Here is a 21554-nt window from a genome sequence, read left to right as displayed (position 1 = left end):
ATAATTAAAGCCGCAAGCGGCATCGAACGGCCCTCGCGGGCCGTGCTTCGCACTCGGCCGACCCGGCACTCCCTGTGGGTGACGCTGACGCGCCACTTGTCCGTTTTTTATTGCGGCTTTGGGCTGCACTTGTCACCAAACAAGTCAAAAAACACATTTGAAGTGCTGATGCACAAAATGCAAAAACATGGGTTTTCCAGGCATCGCCATGGCAACACCGTGCAAAATACAAAGTTGGCCCCTTGGACTTTTTTGACGGGGACGACCTGAAGAATCACTGTGCCAAATTTTGTGTTCGTCGTTGACGGTAATATGTCGTTATAAGACTTTGAAATGTACGAAAATTTGGAAATTTTCCCATTAGGATAACATGGGCGCTTTCGCGCATCGCCATGGCAACCCAGTAAAAAATATGACATGGTTCTGATTGACTTTTTTGATCAGGATGACAGGAAGAGTCATGGTGCCAAATTTCACATTATTCCATGAAACTAATATTTTTCCCATGAATGGGAAAAATTTGGAGTTTTCCCATTAGGATAACATTGGCAGTTTGGCGCATCGCCATGGCAACACGGTGCAAAAAAAAGCATGGGTCTGATTGACTTTATTGATTGGGATGACCCAATGGAATTTTGTGTCAAATTTGGTAACATTTGGAAAAACTAAATTTTCAGCCTTCCATACAAATTTATTTGTTATTCTGTAGGGGGCGCTGTCGCGCCAAATTGATTTCTTTCACAAACATTAGAATTAGGCCGGAAAGTTTTACAACTGATTCGAATTTGAGCAAAATCGGACTTTGCATGCGCAAACGGGAGCAAATTTTGACTTTTGAAAATTGCAATATTTCCGATGGAAATTTGCGGCTTCGCCGCACGGAAACCGTAAAAGGGATCATCATAAATTGGATAACTTTAGATGCCCCACTTGTCTAGATGATGTACAGTGAATTTCAGCCCTGCAGGTGAAGCGCCTTCAGAGGAGTTGACGAAAATGCGACGTCAACGAAAACGCTGACTCGGCATTTTGGAATTTTCAATCCAAGATGGCCGACTTCCGGTGCATCAGGGGGCGTGGCCATAATAATCTTTTTTATTTGGCATCACTTGAAGAATGCGTGTACCAAATTTCGTGGCTCTACACCAAATTTGACGTCGCGACGTCTCCCATTGACACAATGTATTTTGACTTTTGCAGGGGGCGCTGTCGCGCCATTTTTTTATGCCCAATGATGCACCACATAAAAAAATAAATTTTTCGCCAGACCTGAATTTTGGGTAAAATTTGGTGAGTTTTTGAATATGTTCAGGGGGGCAAATTACTGCTCAAAGAGCAGAACGGGAAGAAATAAAAATAAAATTAAAGCCGCAAGCGGCATCGAACGGCCCTCGCGGGCCGTGCTTCGCACTCGGCCGACCTGGCACTCCCTGTGGGTGGCGCTGACGCGCCACTTGTCCCTTTTGTATTGCGGCTTTGGGCTGCACTTGTCACCAAACAAGTAAATTTGTGCTGATGCACAAAATGCAACAACATGGGTTTTCCAGGCATCGCCATGGCAACACCGTGCAAAATACAAACTTGGCCCCTCGGACTTTTTTGTCGGGGACGACCTGAAGAATCACTGTGCCAAATTTTATGTTCATCGTTGACGGTAATAAGTCGTTATAAGACTTTGAAATGCATGAAATTTTGAAATTTTTCCCATTAGGATAACATGGGCGCTCTCGCGCATCACCATGGCAACCCAGTGAAAAATACGACATGGGTCTGATTGACTTTTTTGATCAGGATGACATGAAGAGTCATGGTGCCAAATTTCACATTATTCCATGAAACTAATATTTTTCCCATGAATGGGAAAAATTGGGAGGTTTCCCATTAGGATAACATTGGCAGTTTGGCGCATCGCCATGGCAACACGGTGCAAAAGACGACATAGGTCTGATTGACTTTATTGATTGGGATGACCCAATGGAATTTTGTGTCAACTTTGGTAACATTTGGGAAAACTAAATTTTCGGTCCTCCATACAAATGTATTAGATGTTCTGTAGGGGGCGCTATCGCGCCAATTTAGTTTCTGTGATAATGAGTAGTTTAGGCCCGAAAGTTTTACAACTGATTCGAATTTGAGCCAAATCGGACTTTGCATGTGCAAACGGGAGCAAATTTAGACTTTTGAAAATTGCAAAAATTCCGATGGAATTTTGCGGCTTCGCCGCACGGAAACCGTAAAAGGGATCATCATAAATTGGATAACTTTTGATGCCCCACTTGTCTAGATGATGTACAGTGAATTTCAGCCCTGCAGGTGAAGCGCCTTCAGAGGAGTTGACGAAAATGCGAGGTCAGCGAAAACGCTGACTCGCCATTTCGGAATTTTCAATCCAAGATGGCCGACTTCCGGTGCGTCCGAGGGCGTGGCCATAATAATCTTTTTTGTTTGGCATCACTTGAAGAATGCGTGTACCGAATTTCGTGGCTCTATGGCAAAGTTGACGTCGGGACGTCTCCCATTGACGCAATGTATTTTGACTTTTGCAGGGGGCGCTGTCGCGCCATTTTTTTATGCCCAATGATGCACCACATAAAAAAATAAATTTTTCGCCAGACCTGAATTTTGGGCAAAATTTGGTGAGTTTTTGAAAATGTTCAGGGGGTCAAATTACTGCTCAAAGAGCAGAAGAATAAAAAAAAAAATAATAATAATATTTTTAGCAAAAACAATATATCCGAAAACATTACAATGGCATATTATACGTTTTTTGAAAGCTCTCAACTTTCCCCACATCACCGTGGGGTCAATGGCGAATGACGAGCGCTAACGCGCTCGTCATTCGCCATGACGTCGGGGTCCGCCATTGACCTCCCATTGACTTCCATTCATTTTAGCAGTTATAAGTATGGCCCATGCCTGCGGCATGGGGGCTTGGATAGGGCTCGATGCCAGGAGTGTGTTTGGGTACATTAGCGCTTCGCGCTGCGTCAGCGTCAACATTGAGTCAATGGGCTTCGCCCATTGACTCAATGTTGACGCTGACATGCTAGCAAGAACAAATATGCATGTCCCATGCCTACGGCATGGGTTGCTAGGACACAGGAGTCTGTGCAAGGTCGCGGTGCTGCCACGAAGTTGCGCGCTTCGCGCGCAACTTCGTGAAGACAGTCTGCAACGATGAGTGCTTCGCACTCATCGTTGCGGAAGCAATAGGCCCTACGCCCTGTAGGGGCTCGGGCCTAATTAAAGCCGCAAGCGGCATCGAACGGCCCTCGCGGGCCGTGCTTCGCACTCGGCCGACCCGGCACTCCCTGTAGGTGGCGCTAACGCGCCACTTGTCTCTTTTTTATCGCAGCTTTGGGCTGCACTTGTCGCCAAACAAGTCAAAACACACTGGAAGTGCTGATGCACAAAATGCAAAAACATGGGTTTTCCAGGCATCGCCATGGCAACACCGTACAAAATACAAACTTGGCCCCCTGGACTTTTTTGATGGGGATGACCTGAAGAATCACCGTGCAAAATTTTATGTTCGTCGTTGACGGTAATAAGTCGTTATAAGACTTTGAAATGCATGAAATTTTGGAAATTTTCCCATTAGGATAACATGGGCGCTTTCGCGCATCGCCATGGCAACCCAGTGAAAAATACGACATGGGTCTGATTAACTTTTTTGATCAGGATGACATGAAGAGTCATGGTGCCAAATTTCACATTAATCCATGAAACTAATATTTTTCCCATGAATGGGAAAAATTGTGAGGTTTCCCATTAGGATAACATTGGCAGTTTGGCGCATCGCCATGGCAACACGGTGCAAAAGACGCCATAGGTCTGATTGACTTTATTGATTGGGATGACCCAATGGAATTTTGTGTCAAATTTGGTAACATTTGGGAAAACTAAATGTTCGGCCTTCCATACAAATATATTAGATGTTCTGTAGGGGGCGCTATCGCGCCAATTTAGTTTCTATCATAATGAGTAGCTTTAGGCCCGAAGGTTTTACAACTGATTCGAATTTGAGGCAAATCGGACTTTGCTTGCGCAAACGGGAGCAAATTTTGACATGTGAAAATTGCAAAAATTCCGATGGAATTTTGCGGCTTCGCCGCACGGAAAGCGTAAGAGGGATCATCATAAATTGGATAACTTTTGATGCCCCACTTGTTTAGATGGTGTACAGTGATTTTCAGCCCAGCCGGTGAAGCGCCTTCAGAGGAGTTGACGAAAATGCGACGTCAGCGAAAACGCTGACTCGGCATTTTGGAATTTTCAATCCAAGATGGCCGACTTCCTGTGCGTCCGAGGGCATGGCCATAATAATATTTTTTGTTTGGCATCATTTGAAGAATGCGTGTACCGAATTTCGTGGCTGTATGAAAAAGTTGACGTCGACGTCTCCCATTGACGTCAAAAATTTGACTTTTGCAGGGGGCGCTGTCGCGCCATTTTTTATGTCCAAAGATGCACCACATAAAAAAATAAATTTTTCACCAGACCTGAATGATGGGCAAAATTTGGTGAGTTTTTGAATATGTTCAGAGGGTCAAATTACTGCTCAAAGAGCAGAAGAAGAATAAAAAAAATAATAATATTTTTAGCAAAAACAATATATCCGAAAACATTAGAAACACATATTATACGTTTTTTGAAAGCTCTCGACTTTCCCCACGTCACCGTGGGGTCAATGGCGAATGACGAGCGCTAACGCGCTCGTCATTCGCCATGACGTTGGGATCCGCCATTGACCTCCCATTGACTTCCATTCATTTTAGCAGTTACAAGTATGGCCCATGCCTGCGGCATGGGGGCTTGGATAGGGCTCGATGCCAGGCGTGTGTTTGGGAATATGAGCGCTTCGCGCTGCGTCAGCGTCAACATTGAGTCAATGGGCTTCGCCCATTGACTCAATGTTGACGCTGACATGCTAGCAAGAACAAATATGCATGTCCCATGCCTACGGCATGGGTTGCTAGGACACAGGAGTCTGTGCAAGGTCGCGGTGCTGCCACGAAGTTGCGCGCTTCGCGCGCAACTTCGTGAAGACAGTCTGCAACGATGAGTGCTTCGCACTCATCGTTGCGGAAGCAATAGGCCCTACGCCCTGTAGGGGCTCGGGCCTAATTCTACAAATAGCTTAATAATAATGAGATTTAAGAGCAAATAGAAGCAGAAAGCAGATAATATATAATAAATTAATATCACAGTAGGAAAAATAGGCAATAGGCAACTAGAACGAAATAAAATACTCTATAAAAGTCAAATAAGTTTAGGTTTAAATAAAGAGGAAAAAACAATTGAAAAATGTTATAAGATAAGACTAATGTTAATTTTTGCAAGAAAAAAATGAACAAAATTAGTAAAATAACTGGAAATTGGAATAAAATATGTTCAACAGATTATTTACTAAAGTTGTAATTTATGACTTGTTTTCTCGTGCATTTTTCCTTTATTATTGTCAAAAACCTTGTCTTGAAATAACCCATTCTATTGAAACCAGTCAGAACTATTTTGAACTTAATTTAGCAAACTTAAATACGATTAAATAAGGTTGATCTTCCAAACTGAAGTAATGTTAACTAATGTAACCTATATTCTACTTTTACAATATAAAATAGATGAAGATATGTTTGAAATGAAAGGCGTGCATGCGAAACCAGCAAAGAAAAGACAAGAAAGTGTAAAATAATGAATAATATATAAAAGCACATGCAAGAAGTAAAAATACAGAAGCAGCACATATAGACTAATGCATAATAAATACTTTAAATAGATACGAAAGGTTTAAATGAAAAGTTAATAAATAGAGGAATAAAGCTAGAATATTAAAGCCAGAATCAACGAAAGGCAGAAAAAGAAAAAAGGAGAAATAGTTTATTCAAAGGTAAATGTCACAGCAGGAAAAGTGCAACAGAAAACAAGAAAGAAACTAGAGATTATAAATAAACAGAAGGAGAAAAAAATACATCCAGAGAAATAAAGACCAGAGGTGGGTAGAGTAGAGCAGCCAAAATGTACTCGAGTAAGAAGAGCAGTGCTTCAAGTAAAATTAAAGGTGCGCTGTGTAACTTTTCAGGTAGAGGACACGCCACCTGCTCGTCTCCATGGAGATGTTGTAGCTCTGCCTGGTATGTTCCGCAGTATCTTGCATTTATTCAGTCAAAGGTGTTTTAACTGCATATATTTACACTGAAATCCTACGGGGAGCAGACTTGCCTCTCTGCAGATCTGACGTGTAACTTGGCCTGCAGACAAACCAATCTGGTCTCCATGGTGATAAATAATTGTAATGCAATACTGTGGAACATTCGAGGTAAAGTAGTAACATCTCCATTGGGGCAAAAACAGTGGCGGACGTTTTATCTGGTGGAGATACTACTCAGTAAGTGTTTGAGGGGAGGGCATCTGATTTATATTTTAATACTGATGTAGTCTGGGTAACAGAGCATAAAATAAAATTAATAAATAATACAGTAAGTTTAGATACAAGAAACAACCTTCAAAACTTCTCATAGTGTCAACATATATATTTTTTCACTTACTTAGAATGAAAAAGTAACCAAGTTCTATCAAGTTAAGAGTACTGTTACTTCAAAATAATACTACTCAAGTATTAGTTATTAGAATCAAGTGTGTACTCTGAGTGAATGCAGTTGTTTCTTCCCACCTCTGGTAAAGAAGACAGAAATGTTTATAGCACAAAAGATCAGAAAATGATTTAAACAGTAAAAGTAGGTAGGTGAAAGTAGGAAATAAATGTGGCTTAAATACAAAACTGAAGAGCAAAATGTCCCTGTGAGAAGAAGAGCTGAGCGTTTGAGAGGTAGATTTTAAGAAAAGGCAAAAGACAGTCCCGGAGAGAACATGTGCACTGCAAAAACAGACCCTAATTTAAGCACTTTTTTTTTTTAACAGTGTGACAAAAAGTCTCACAGTAGTTTGCGTAGGGATGGGCGATGTAATGATATTACCAAATCACTATATCAGTTTTCAGTGGTTTTCGTTTAAAGGTCCCATAGTACACAAAATGGACTCTTATCAGCTTTAAGTCATGTTATAATGTTGTTGTGTCATCAAAAACAGTCCTGGAGTTTTGTTTTGTTTCATTCACACATGATTCAGTAACATTTTATTACTAGTCTGTCTACAATGCTCTGTTCCACCTCGTGATGTCATGAAGTGGTAGTTTTCAAGTTAACAGCAACTTTTTACCTTTAGTTCAGTATTAGATTGGCAATTCCAGAGCTGAAATCACCCAAATGATTCTAGTGAACGCATATGGAGTTTAAAAACACAGTGAAGCACTTCCTGTATTACCACATGATGACATCATAAGGTGGAACGGAGTGTTTTCAGTTTGAGAGCAGAACAAAACAAACTCCAAGTCTGTTTGTGATGGGGAAACAACATTATAACGTTGATCTGAAAACAGTGCAATATGGGCCCTTTAAATGAAACTTTCTACTCAAAAATGCCACTCTTCCTATTGGTCAGCCTTTGTCATGCTCTGAGTGAGTGACAGACGGATTAACCAATCGCAGTGAAGTATTTCTCAGAAGAAGAAGCAGGTTATATCACAATCACCTGCACACACCACTTCAAATTGGGACTAAACTGAGGCTAAACCTGGACTAGATCAGGGCTAAACTAGGACTAAAACAGGGCCAAACCAGGACAAGTACGCTTAGTTAAGACCTAGGGAATAAATTCGTGATATGGATTTTGCTGTCACATCGCCCACCCCTTTAATTTGGCACATCTATAATTATTAATTCTAAAACCAACTTCTTAAATAACATGATTTTAAGCAACTATAAATACTTTACAAAACGATTTTCTTCTGAAGAGTTGTCAGTAGTCAAAATGGCTCCAACATATTTACAGCTTCACTCTGTTTCGCTCCTTAAAGAGACGCTCAGAGATTCAAGCCCCGTGTCCACATGTCCAGAGCTTAAGGACCTCAAACCTGCTCCAGCGAATCCAGCCATTTGTCTTCAGTACGGGGTGAAGCGGTTGTAGCCTCCTCTGTACAGACTGGCCTGTTGACAGAACAACAGGAGCAGATGTCACAAGTGCTTTACAAAGTGGATGAAACTGAACACTGTTGTTGAGATTAGTTTGTTTTGACTTGACACACCATCGTCCCGACTCCATATGTTGTTGTGGGTCCGACTGAGTGATGATAGGGGTCTGCAGCTGTGGCATACACACGGCCATATCTGAGAGAAATATAATATTAGACCATTAAACATAGAATAAAAATGTGTTTATTAAATATTTGGCCCTCTTAAAATAATAGGGTTCTATCCGTGTTCAGGGTAGTTCTGAGACATTGAGGTGTAAAGTTCTGAAAACAGTGTTAGGAAGTAACTGAATACAAGTACTGAGAATATGTATTCAGAATAATACTTTTGAGTAACTGTATTCCAGTACACTCTACGTCAGTCATCAATTCTAACTTATATAAACTTTAGGGATGCACCAATACAATACTGGTATCGGATATCGGCACCGATCCAGAAAATGTTGTTGTGTTGTGTGTTAGTCCCATCATATCTGTTAAGTTGGGCCTTTTATTTGATGTCTATTTATAGGTAGATTTAGTCCTAGAACATCTCAAAGTTCAACAGTTACTACAGCAAGATAAATAACAATTACATAATACATTTGTAATGTGCTTTAGGCATCAAAGCCTCTCAAAACACTGCTCTGGAGTCACTATTCACTCCACACTCGCTCCCACTGGTGGTAAACTACAGTAGCATGATGGAAGTGAAAGCCGGCAAAGTGGGTGACGTGTCTTGCCCAAGGACACAACAGAGGTACAGACTTATATATGGATCTGAACTGGAAATCTGAGCCATTTTCATCACAAACTCATTCTAGTAAAGTTTAAGCAAAGGGACCACCCACCCATCACTGTAAGTCGCAGCTGCAGACGCTGACTGGGCCACTCGATAAGCTGCAGGATAACCCCCCTGTGTAAAAAAATCAAATTCAATTAAAATGAACACACAGTAGATGGAAAGACCTGGCAATAATGATTAACTTGTAAGCACTGTTGTCAGGTTATATTGATAATAACTGAAATATACAACACCAGTCAAACGTCTGGACGCACCATCTCATTCAATGTTTTTATATACACACACAAGGCATCAAATATATGAAGTAAGATGTATAGGATCATGTAGCAAAGAAAAAAGGTAAATAACTCAAAGTAGCCACTTATTATAGAGTTAACTTTTTTCTTTACTACATAAGTCCATATATCTTTCTTCATATATTTGATGTCTTCCATATGTTTAAAATGTAAAAAGTACCGCAGTAAACATAAAAAAAACACTGAATGAGTGAGTGTGCCCAAATTTGTAAGTGTGTCCAAACACTTCCACTTCCTTTTTACTACCTTCTGCATTTTAGATACACACAGAAAACATCAGATATATGAAGTAAGATATATAGAATTATGTAGTGAAGAATAAAAGTTCAATAATTCTGTGTACTCTACATCATTCCATATATCTTACTTCATATATTTTATGCTTTCTGTGTGTATCTAAAATGCAGAAAGTAGTAAAAATTAAAAATAAAAACACTGTCTGGTAGTGCATATCCAGTACATTGTCCCTCTTATATAGTTATTCTTAATGTAAAATATTTTATTCACTTTTTGTCATTTCAGAATAAGCATTTGAGCTTTTTGAACATAGTCGATCTGTGTTTAATCAGTAACTTCCCGAACTTTTACAAAATTTCCACATGCAAACTTATATATTTGCAGTGGTGGAACATAGCGAAGTAAAATAGTAACATATTGTACTTAAGTATAAATTTTAGGTATCCATACTTTAATTTTTTACTTTTATTATTGTCTGAGACCTGCTAAAAGGCAGCAGGATTATTTTTAACACGTTCATAATTTGAGCAAACAAAAATATACAAATATACAAAATTTGAAGCCTCATTAGATCTCAAAATGTGCGCAAAATATGTTTACTTTTTACTCTTTAAGTACATTTTTAAAAGGGTACTTCAATTCTTTTAGTTCAGTAGATTTTTCCATGTGATACTTTTCCTTTTCCTTGAGTATTTCTTTGCTCCAGTATCTGTACTTTTACTTAAGTAACAGAACTGACCTCTGTATATTTGTAGCAGATTCCACAAAGGGGAAATATTATCATTATTGAACTATTTTGATATTTAACTTACATAGACCTCTGCTCCATACAGTCCGTCCTGATACACCACCCTGCAAAATATTCAAGTCAATATTAAATTCCGGTACAAATGATCCAAGTTGATCACTGGACTAATCTAATCTGGATCCTATATTTAAACGTGAGAGTAGTCTTACCCGGGGTATGCGGGCAGGGCGGCAGGAGTGGCAGCGGCAGCGGAGCGGATGGTGTTGTAGACGGCTCGCCCTCGGCCTCGGAGCGCTGACCCTCGGTACGCTAATGTGGGCGTGGCCACGGGGTATGGGAAACTGGCAACTGCACATTCAAAGGAACAGAAATACAGGATTATTACCACCAATACCAATAACCAGTCAAGGAATGTAACTAAGTAAAAGTAGTAAAGTACTGCACTTAAGTAAAAAATGTGGGTATTTGTACATTTTTAAGTGGATGCGTTTTACTTTTACTTCACTACATTTGAGAGCAATATCTGTACTTTCTAATCCACAACATTTTTGAACTGAACTGAAAAGTAAAAGTATTTTATTGTGTTTTTAAGTGTTTATTTTTTATCAAGGTCATAGTTTGAGCAAATAAAAATATACAAATAAAAACAGCTAGGAAAAAACTATGAATTCAGTTGTCAGTCATTTCAGTCTTGACCAAAATTCAGCACAAATCTGTATCAAAATCACTACATATGAAGCCTTTTAAGACTTCAAACTCTGCGCAAAATACTTTTACATTTTAAACAAGTACTGGAACAAGCTGCTAATAACAGGTCTTTACATGAACACTAGACAAATGGACAAATGCTGTTAGATTTTCATTTTGACAAACACATTTCAGTCCGACTCGCCACTTTGGGCAGGTACAGTTTATACATAATCCTAACTTTAAATTATTCTGCCATTGTAAGCCATATTTACTTTAAAGGTGTTATGTACAACCTTATACAAGTTGAATAATGTTTGATTTGAATGTAATAACCGAATAAATTTACAATAAAAAAAAAAAGAGATTTGTATCATGACATAACAGACAACAATTTTAACATTACTTTATGGCCTAAACCCAGATGATTTTTTTAAAAACTCACAGCTTTTGAAAATTGACAGGAGCCAGTGAGTAAAACGAGATCCAATAAACCCCTTTGTAAATGTAATCATAACTGATAAAAAGTGCAGTTGTGCTGTTTCTCCTCACAGTAATTAACAATAAATGGTGAATGTTTCTCACCCTCTTCAACCCCCAAATAAAAATGATAAATAAAAGAAAATAATAAAAGAAAATAAATAATAAAACTGACTTTGTGCCACCCCTGCTCAAATGGAGAAACTTACCCGTGTAGAGTTCAGGTGCGTACATCGCTCCCATCACAGGGTTTATCTTCCAACCAGAAGCTGTAGGAGGCAGAGACTCTGTTAGAGCGAACACTAGAGTTAAACCAGGATGGTGGAGGAAGTACTCAGTTTTGTTACTTAAGTAAAAGTACACATACAGAGATGCAAAATTACTCAAGCAAGAGTAAAAGTATCACATGAAAAATCAGCTTAAATAAAAGTATTAAAGTACCTGTTTAAAAATGTACTTTAAGGGTAAAGGGTGTTGTTAAGTTGTTAAAGTGTTATATGTTGCAATATTGATTTAAAAAAAAGTTATATTTTGGTCGACAGTCGCAATACGAATCAGTTTCCTAATTTTTCTTATGAATTTTGTCAATTTATTTTTGTTTACTCAAGCCCGAAGTTTGAACTTGAAAACTTGAAGCCAGGATGTTTCCACGAACATGGTAAAAATAACCCCTCAGAACATTAAAAGTACTTTTTATTTTTCAGTACAGATAAAAAATGTAGCAGTAGGGTTTTAGGGAGTAGAAAGTACAGATACTGCTCTCAAATGTAGTGAAGTAAAAGTAGAAGGTGTCCACTGTAAAATGTACTGAAGTAAAGTACAGACACTTAAAAATTCTACAGTACTTTACTACTTGTACTTTGTTACCTTCCACCACTGAAACCAGAGCCCAGAGAAACAAAACACAAAACTCACCTGACAGCTCTCCGTTCACGAGAGCCGTTTGAGGTTTCTTGGTGACGACTCTTGCAGTGGCGTTATTTACCTAAGAACATCAACAGAACAAGAAGAAAAAATATCTTTAGCAAAAAAATAATCATTTACAGCTGTGTTTATTGTTTTGAGTATTCTTTATTTTTGTATTCATTTTACTGTTGTGCAATTTGAACTATATTTGCATGAGAGCACATTATAAAGTGAACTGTAAACTTACTACATAAATTCTTCTTCACACAATAAGTACAATTCTACATCTGGACAAAATTAAACTAATACAAAATCTTCATTCATTTTACCTCAATCTTTCTCCCTTCCACAATCGTTCCATTTAGTTTTTCCCGTGCTCGATCCGCCTCAGTCGCACTCTCGAAAGTTACAAACCCAAATCCCTGCCAAAGCATGAGTCCCTCAGGTTTTTACATGTTTATATACTTTATAAACTTTGACAATTATAAATGAGGTCAGCTCACCTTTGACCCTCTCTCATTGAAGATAATTTCAACATCGAGGATCTTACCAAATTGCTGAAAGTAGAAAACATGGTATCACTATGACCACACTGGCCTAACACAAGGGGTTATGGGAGAACACTGCAAAAAAGGATTATATGAAAGTTAAATGAATCTTATTTCAAATAGTTACAGATTTGTCTATTCATGTCAATGTATGTATTTATATGAAGCAAAACTGTACATAATAGGCTGATAATAATATAAAATACTTTGATTTTGTTTCTAAATTAAAACTCTAAGATGGCAGAAGTCAGACACACATTTAAAAACACTCACATTTGCAATTCTGCTCACAAATATGTCTTAGATTAGGGCTACGGACCTTTCTTTAGTTTGTGTATTTGCACAATTAGGTACTGATCGTGCAAGTATACAAAGTACCACAAGCACCTATTCCTGTATCAACCACTTATTACCATTAGAATGACAAAAATAATTCAAAAACAAAAGTGCTTTTTGGGAAATAACTGGGGAATCACTGTAGTTTATGATTTGTGGTGGTGACACACAGCTTTGCAACTTCCTATAGAACAAAAAAGTTATCAAAAGAATATTTCCTGGTACCAAAAATAAGGGAAAAATTGTTGATATTAAACCATAAGAAAGATTTTAAAAGTACTTAGAAATGTAGAGCTTGTCACAAACTAAATATAACTATTAAAAACAACTCAAACTTAGTATAAAACTCAAGAATTCCTTAGTTTTTGCAGTGCGTGATGAGATACAGAGACATACCCCAAACATCTGGCGGAGGTCGGGGTCTCTGAAGCGAAATGGGATGTTAGACACATGGAGGCGTTTTGGCTGCGCTTTACTGGAGCCCTCCTCCTCACTGCCACTTCCTGCCCCGCTACCGCCCCCTGACACTGGGAGGGAGGGGTCCGAGCTCGCAGGGGTCAGACCGTCCTCCTGGTGTCAAACAAGAACAGAGCGAGTGAAGAGAGGAAAACGTGAGAAGGACACATGGATGATGCACTGGAAGAAATGAATATCTACACAAGTTAAACTGACTGGAATTCAAATTATTTATCACATATTTGTCTTGTTTTCATCTGATTATGTTTAGGGATTGACTTGAGATTGATCCTAGGCCTAATAAGAGTCAGGTTTGTGGAGATGCAAGCCCCGTTCAAATGAAGGACGCATGTTTTTCAGTGCAATAAACACATAAACAAAGTGAAAAACATGCTTTTCCATTTTTCTGCTTAAAAGTTACATACTGTAGCTTAAGGTCAGTGACTCGATCTAATCCTGAACAAGTCCATACTGTTGTCCTTAGGCAAAACACTTCACCCATGAATGTTGTATATGAGCAAGTGATGGTGGTGTTGTGGGCGATGGTGCAGATTGGCAGCCTCACCTCCGTCAGTCTACCCCAGGGCAGATGTGGCTACAGAAATAGTTTACCACTGTATTATTGGCCTATAATGAAACCCAATAGCATAACAGAGATTTGAGAGTCTCGTAAAGCAATGAAAAATATATCCCATGACAAATATTATTACCTAACAAGACAAATACTAGAAAAATATTGTGAATTCAAGTCATTTTCACTCATGTAGATATTATTTTTTGCATTGTGTGAGAGAAAGAGGAGTAAAACAAGTAGAAAAAGAGAAAGTCAGGTTCCTGTTTTGTTTTGCAGAAGCATCGCATGACATTAAGCAAAAACTGAACTCATGAAGTTGTGTGATCCAAACCAAAGAGCATTCAACAATCAGTGGTCCCTCTCAGGCAAACGTGAGGAGGCGTGGCTCCGATTTAGTGAGGCATTTGAACGCATGCCCGATAATAACACACAAATTAAAAAGAGTCCTAGGAGACTGTTTACATCAGTGGCAAAAACAGTTATATAAAGTAAAAAAACAGGTTTACTTTTGAAATGGTGTGGTTGAGTGGCTAAGCTCAGTACAATAAGACAGTCAATTTAACCATGCACCCGCTAATGTGTCAAGACATTCACTATCCCACAATGCACCACGATGCTAGGGCTGGACACTAGGGCTGCACGATATGACAAAAAAGTGAGATACTAAATAATACTCAATAACTATCCTAAATATTTTAAACATAATGATAATAATTAAATAAATAAATAATACTAATGCTAATACTAATACTACTACTAATAATAATATACTATTTTGACAGAAAAACGTCAGTTAGACCAAAATAAAACAAAATGGTCAAAATGAAACCCTTAAAAAATGAACAAAAACTCAACTTTTAAAGCTACCACCTGCAAGTTTATTAGATTTTTGCAGTAGATGGCAGATGTCCCCCCGTCCCTCACCTGGCCTTTGTTCAGACTCACTCTCTGCTCTTCTTCTGTCAGGTCAAAGCTGGCACACTATCAGACAGAAGTAACGTAGGTAACATCTAGTGGTGATATGTGAGAATGCAACAGCGCTGCGTCAGACAATCTAATTACAGATGGTAGCTTTGAATTAATAAAAGTAACTGACATGACAAAACATGACTAAAATTGTAAAGTGTAAAACTGTTAATCTCTGTAAATAATGAATGATGATTAGCGATAATTTAGTAAAGTACATGGATCTTGCATCAGCCAATTGTGCAATATATAGTGCAGCCCTACTTTATGTTCTGTTCATTTGTTTGTTACAGAAAAGATTAAAGTTTGATAAATAAAGTGTAAAACGTTACTTGTGAACAAAACTGAGCCTTGGCAGCAAAAATAAACAAGCAGGAAAAAGCAATGATTTAAAAAAGAGGAATGAGACACAGTGAAGAGTGGACTACAGTAAAGTGTGCATGAAGCTGGAGGAGAGTCGGGGCCATGGTGCTGCTTTTCTGGCAAAGGTTAAAGGTCAAGTGTCAAAGGGCGCCATTAATAAGTTGGTGACAGAGAGAAAGGGGAAGTAGGAGAGATGTTCACACAGGGGTGCTTCACAAACATAATGGGACGCAGCCGCTGTATTACACTACGCTGACGAGCCGCGGCTGGAGACAGCAGCCATCACATCCGTCCACACACAAACAGACAGGCAGTGATGGGGCGGGGTCAGGGGCGAGGGGCGGGGTCAGGGAGTCACGATGCAATACAGTGCTCTGGACCTGTGTGAGACTCTGAGCAGGACGACGACCTCTCAAGTTTTCCAACGAAAATCAGCAGCGACCCAAGTTTGTCAGGGGCTCTAGTGATAAAATATATAAACGGGGCCACAGGTGTGAGAAAGGGCAGCAGTGAGCTGCAGAGACTCAAGTCATGCTAAAACCTGTTACATAAAATCCCATAGTATCACAGGATTCAAATGCAGACATCTGGAAATGTTTTTAAGCTCAAAACATTTCAGTCACTATCCACAAGTTGCCGAGATGTTGTGAGATTAAAAACATTGTCCAGATGAAAACCTTTGAACTTTAATACCATGGACCACTCCTGGATGAATGACGGACATCGACATGACATTCTTATGATGAAATTGTTAAACAGACGATACAGGAAATAATAACTATAGAATGAATCATGCATAATATAAACATAAAATCACATTTAAAACCCTTTAAAAGTATTTACATGTAAGTTACACCACAGTACTAAAAACACCCACTTCATCTGTTTCCTTACCATGAAATGAGACCTTGTGGGAACCAGAAGGTGCCTCCACCTCTGGGCTAAGGCTCAGCACATTCCCGTACATGGGCACACATGACACTACGGAGGTGGATCTAAATATAGAAGAAACTCTAGAGTCTGCTCCTGGTGAACATCATCTACCTGTGGCCCTCAGGTCAGCTTCTGTTTAGGGCAGTTCTGTTTGGGGCAGTTCTGTTTGGGGCAGTTCTGTTTGGGGCAGTTCTGTTTGGGGGATTTCTCTTTGAGACAGTTCTGTTTTGAGCAGTTCTGCTTAGGACAGTTTGGGGCAGTCCAGTGGAGCAAGTCTTATGTTCTTACCGTGTTGGTGGAGCCCAGGCTCTCCACAGCCTCGTGCTGGGGGCCCTGGTACACTCTCAGGGGGGGGTGCTCGGGGTACTCCGAGCCGCTGTGAGGAGAGCTGAAGTCCAGAGCTGGCAGTCGTCCAGCAGAGGTTGGTGGTCCCTGCCCTGGAGGGGGGTAAGAGGGGGGCGGAGCATAGACCTGCGGGAGGGTGGGGTCAGCGCTGCCGGCCTCCTGAGAGGGACCCCCCTGGAATCAGAGAGAAGAAGAAGTTTGAATCCAAAAATGAGCTCAGAGCACTGTCTAATAAACATGGTGTGTCATGCACTCGTTACACCTCACAACAGTGAACACAAACACAAACAAACGGGTGGGCCATAGCTACAACAAGTAGTACTCTGTGTGTTTCCTATGTTCTTTATCCCAAATTAAATGAAGAAAATAGTAATGATACATGGTCATGGATTACTTGAACAAGACAACAGACACTTTACTTTCAAAACCAATTTAAACAGCACAACTCAAAGAAAACTAAATACCTCCAACCAGTCTAAACCTAACATGTACTCATCCAAATTGTATTGCATTGTCTTACCCCTCCTGGGCCTTCTGCAGTGTCTGATGGCCTGCCCCACAGCTGCTCCATGTTTAAACCAACTGACCACCCGCCCCCAGCAGCATAAGTTCTGCTAATTGACCAATCAGATCACAGGGCAGCCGAACCAAAAGGTGCCTGACAGCTGTGGTCATCTGTACCTGTCAATCAACCCTTTTCACATCAAACTGTTGTCACAAATTTCACTCACTTTCCTCAAAATAACAGCCAAAGGTTAAGATATAGTCTCCAAATATTCAGTCTCCTCTTCAGTCATAGTATATTTCACTAGTGGAAGAAGTACTTAAGTTTGTCACTTAAGTAAAAGTACAGATACTAAAGTAAAAATACTCAACTAAAAGTAAAAGTATCACATGAAAAAATCTTTAAAAGTAGTAAATTACCTGTTTAAAAATGTACTTAAAGAGTAAAAAGTAAAAGTATTTCACACACATTTTGAGCCTTATTGTGCTTCAAATGTAGTGATTTTGATAAAGAATTTGCTGAATTTTGCTCAGTAGAAACAATTAAATCGATTGTTTTATTCTGGTTATTCTGTTTTTATCTGTATATTTTTGTTTGCTCAAACTACAAACGTGCTAAAAAATAGTCCCTCAGACTCAAACGTCAAATCAAATGTAGTGAAGTAAAAGTAAAACGTGTCCACTTTAAAATCTACTTAAGTACAGACTTTAGTACTTTTATTTCATTACTTTGCCACAAATATCTGGTGTATATTAATTTGATAGTTTTATAAGTGTATATTACATCTTAAAACACATCTTGTAGCCTTTACCGTGGTCATCTTTCCTTTGTGGACTAGTTAACTGTCCAACATACAGCGTAGTAGAGTGATAGATGGACAGTGTTTACTAAACCCAACACAAAACATGCACCGTGGATAAAAAGGCTAAGTTAGTCCTGACCAAGACTAGCTCCAAATCTGGAATCAAATCAAAATTCTCAAATATGGAGATGGGTCCACTGCTCCTGACGGGTTGAAATATGAGTCAAATGCAGAGGACAAACTTCCCTTTATCTCAAAACGCACACAGTTTAAAATGAAAAGACTATTCTCACCGGTGCAAACAGCAAATGTATTAATGTTTTAAAGTCTCTATAGTCCTTAACATTGCTTTTAGGATGTGGGTTTTTATTTTGATCAAGAAAATGAAGAATGCCAAGCTTTTCCTTTTTCCCAGAATGCATCTTAGCGGTTTGTATCTACAGACAGATATCAGTGTCAAGTCTGTTTATCGTCTCCCTCAAAGCGTTTCTGAGTGTTCACAGAGTTCACTATCAGAGCGGGGTGACATAAACGCATTTCCTCACAACTGAACACGCTAGGAAGTGTTAATAGTAACACTTTTATAGTAACTAAACGTCTGGGATTATCATAAACCACATGTTTCTGAACTGCTACTGAAAATCAATAGTTAAAGCCACAGTATGTAACTTCTTAGCCGAAAAATACAGTTTTTTCTATTTGGATGTTTTTATTGTGTCCTTACTGTGAGCGGGCTTGCATCTCCACAAACCTGACTCATATTTTGCCTGCTCGTTTCCATGGAAATGCTGTGCCTTTGGCTATAATTTTACACAGTCAGAATGTTTCTCAGTATGGTTTTAACTTTGCGTTGAAAATCAAAATGAAATCATGAAAGTGACGTGCCTCCTCCAGAAAGTTACACACTGTACCTTTAAAATCTCTGACACACAGTTAAATAATTCCAGACACAGTGTCCCGCTCTCCTCAGCCTTTTCTTGAGTCTCATTTGCTTCCTGTATCTTACTCCACTTCTTCAGCTGTCATTTTGATGTCAGGGGTTAATGGCTCTATGCCAGGTGCATGCTGGGACAGCTGCTTCAGGATTTACACTCACAGGACACTGACTGCAGATGTGGTTTTAAGAAGATATATGTTACAGTATAAATAAAATCAACTCTGCAACTTAGTCAACACCAGAATGCCTATGGGATTGTGCTGATTTAAGAACCGGAACACAACAGGAAGGACAGGAACAGTGAAGCGTCAGTCATAAATCTTATATGATTTTTTTTGTGTGCTCATTTTATGGTTTATTTTGTTCATATTTCATTTCTATTCTCTTTAGTATTTTAGGATTGTTTTATTGTATTCTATTAAGGGACCAGACTTTTGCTGCAGCTGGTCCCAGACTCTGGAACAATCTTCCTCTGTGTTTTAGAACAGCTCTATCTTTAAATATGATGAAATCTTTGTTGAAAACTCATTTGTTTGCACTGGGTTTAAACACGAGCTCAGCGGGACACTTGTATTGTTTTATCGTGTTTTTGCAAGTTTTGTTTCATAAGATTGCACTTTAAATCACCTTTATAGAGCACTTTGGGCAGCTGTGGCCGCTTTTAAATGTGCTTTATAAATAAATTTGACTTGACTTGACTTGACTTGACCAAGTAATTTAGCCTCTGGATTCTGATTAAATACGTCAAGATGATTTGGTTGATCAACAGTTGTGATTATTCAGGACACATAATTGCAAGGTCAAATGTATAATCTTGAGAATTTTAGAAGTAAAATTAAGTTGTTTCAATCTATTCTCCAAAAAATGGTGATCAGTTAGGCATAAAGAGACCCATTGACTTCCTGCTCAAAACTGAAGAACTTCTAGACCCCACCATTATGTTACATCATAGCAAGTTACATATTTTTTATTTTATTGTTTAGAAGGAGCTATGTGACATTTTTGAAGAATATATGTATGTATATAGATGAATGAAAATGTATGATTAGAAGTCCTTTTTTAATCATCTCAGTTAAGTACAGGGGAGTGGGCGGAGATATAGGGAAACTGAAATTGTCTGAGCACTCAAGCCTTTAAGACATCTCTTATGTTGACCATAGACAACATAGGTGGCAAAGTGTTCTCTGGTCGTTATCGGCTGGAGTGGTTTGCTAAAAATACAGCCCAGAGATAAGGTATAGAGATAGCAGACCCACGGTGGCATTACAGGCACGCCAGGGACACTTGAGACTAAAGATAACCCCAAAATGAGCTTGAGTAGTTTGACCCCAGTTTGGGAGAGGCTCACACTGAACTGTTGTGATTTCTCCATCATTGACATAAACAACGTAGTAATAATAATACGAGGTTGAGGGCAGGGCAGTGTTACAACTCACCTCTATGACTACTTTTTACTCCATGCACCATTTATCAAGCTTTGTTTTAGGTGTATTTTTAGTGAACAAATATATTTTTATTTAACTATACAGAATAGTAACCATACAGTTTATGCAAGTGCTGTTACATCTTATTTTTTTAGATTTTGTTTTTCTTGTATGATTTTATTAATTATAATTAGAACTACAACTAAAAAGGTGCAACATAAATGTGTGCTATAATATTTAAACCTGTGGGTGAGAACATTCCACATGCCAAACTCAATTTTGGGAGGCTTTTTTAATTAATGTATTTTTATTTATGCATAATTTATTGATTGAATACTCTCCTTGTATTTATGTTTGGGTTTTTTTTTCCAACTTTATTTATACAGGGAGCGACCGATGACAAAAACAGACTCTATTTTTCATGGGCAACAAAAATAAAAAATAAACAAAACAAATAAGTACATAAGTTCATTAAAACATTTTTAAAAAACATGTGCAGTTGTGAGTATAAATATTCATTCAGTATTGGCTGATTGGCTGTTTAAATAAGCTATACACAGCATCATTTCACTGACTTCTAATATGAAGGACACACATAAAGTAAAGTATTTAATAACAATAGAGGAACAGAGGGGACTTACCTGGACTAAGCTGGGGTAACATGTGGTAGTCTGTGGATACACAGGCAGTCCATAGGGCTGAAGGATCACAGTGGGTGAGGAGAGCATAGCCCAAACACCACACAGGAGCCGGGGGGAAAAAAAAGGAGATAAAAACAAAAAGTTACAATGTAAACTGTAAATAAAATATGTTGACCAGCAAATCAAAATTTAAAAGTGAGATCCTATAAAATAAAGTTTAAGACTGGTTTAATCCTGTAGATCACTATGCCAAAACTTCATAAAACTCCACAACAAACGTAGTCCTGGCTAGAAATGACAGGATTTGGCTCAGTGAAATAGGAAACAGTGGTTCCCGTGTATCCACCGGTGTGAGCAGGCCTGACAGACAGAGACACATGCACAGGCTCCCGTTTCAAAGGTGTATAAATAGGCACCCATGTCCTTCTCCTTCTGAGTTTACCACCTTAACAACATCTCATAAACATAAAGCAAAAGTTTTAAATCCCGTCGAGATCTGT

At 38.8% G+C, this 21554-nt stretch overlaps 1 protein-coding gene across 1 annotated transcript; it reads right to left on the bottom strand.

The window, feature by feature from the left end:
* Positions 1–5863: 5863 nt before the first annotated feature.
* Positions 5864–21411, bottom strand: rbfox1l (RNA binding fox-1 homolog 1, like). Its single transcript, XM_033981115.2, has 12 exons — positions 21055–21411; positions 16689–16919; positions 13505–13678; positions 12728–12781; positions 12554–12646; positions 12234–12303; positions 11528–11587; positions 10361–10499; positions 10216–10255; positions 8917–8981; positions 8141–8222; positions 5864–8042 (listed from the first exon to the last, which is right to left on the bottom strand). Exons 1-12 carry the CDS (start codon positions 21139–21141, stop codon positions 7998–8000), a joined length of 1140 nt encoding a protein of 379 aa, XP_033837006.1. The 5' UTR covers positions 21142–21411; the 3' UTR covers positions 5864–7997.
* Positions 21412–21554: the final 143 nt, after the last annotated feature.

This window comes from Periophthalmus magnuspinnatus, chromosome 16 (genome assembly GCF_009829125.3).
Source record: "Periophthalmus magnuspinnatus isolate fPerMag1 chromosome 16, fPerMag1.2.pri, whole genome shotgun sequence".
Classification (NCBI taxonomy): domain Eukaryota; kingdom Metazoa; phylum Chordata; class Actinopteri; order Gobiiformes; family Gobiidae; genus Periophthalmus; species Periophthalmus magnuspinnatus.
This window is presented reverse-complemented; position numbering and strand designations above follow the sequence as displayed.

Bases quoted from the DNA above. Each gene is read 5' to 3' on its own strand.
- rbfox1l (XM_033981115.2), bottom strand. From the start codon at position 21,141: ATGCTCTCCTCACCCACTGTGATCCTTCAGCCCTATGGACTGCCTGTG. The intron at 11,588-12,233 runs GTGAGTTTTGTG...TGCCTCCTACAG, and splicing joins CGTGAACGGAGAGCTGTCAG to CTTCTGGTTGGAAGATAAAC. The intron at 8,982-10,215 runs GTAAGTTAAATA...TTTTTTACACAG, and splicing joins TGTATGGAGCAGAGGTCTAT to GGGGGTTATCCTGCAGCTTA.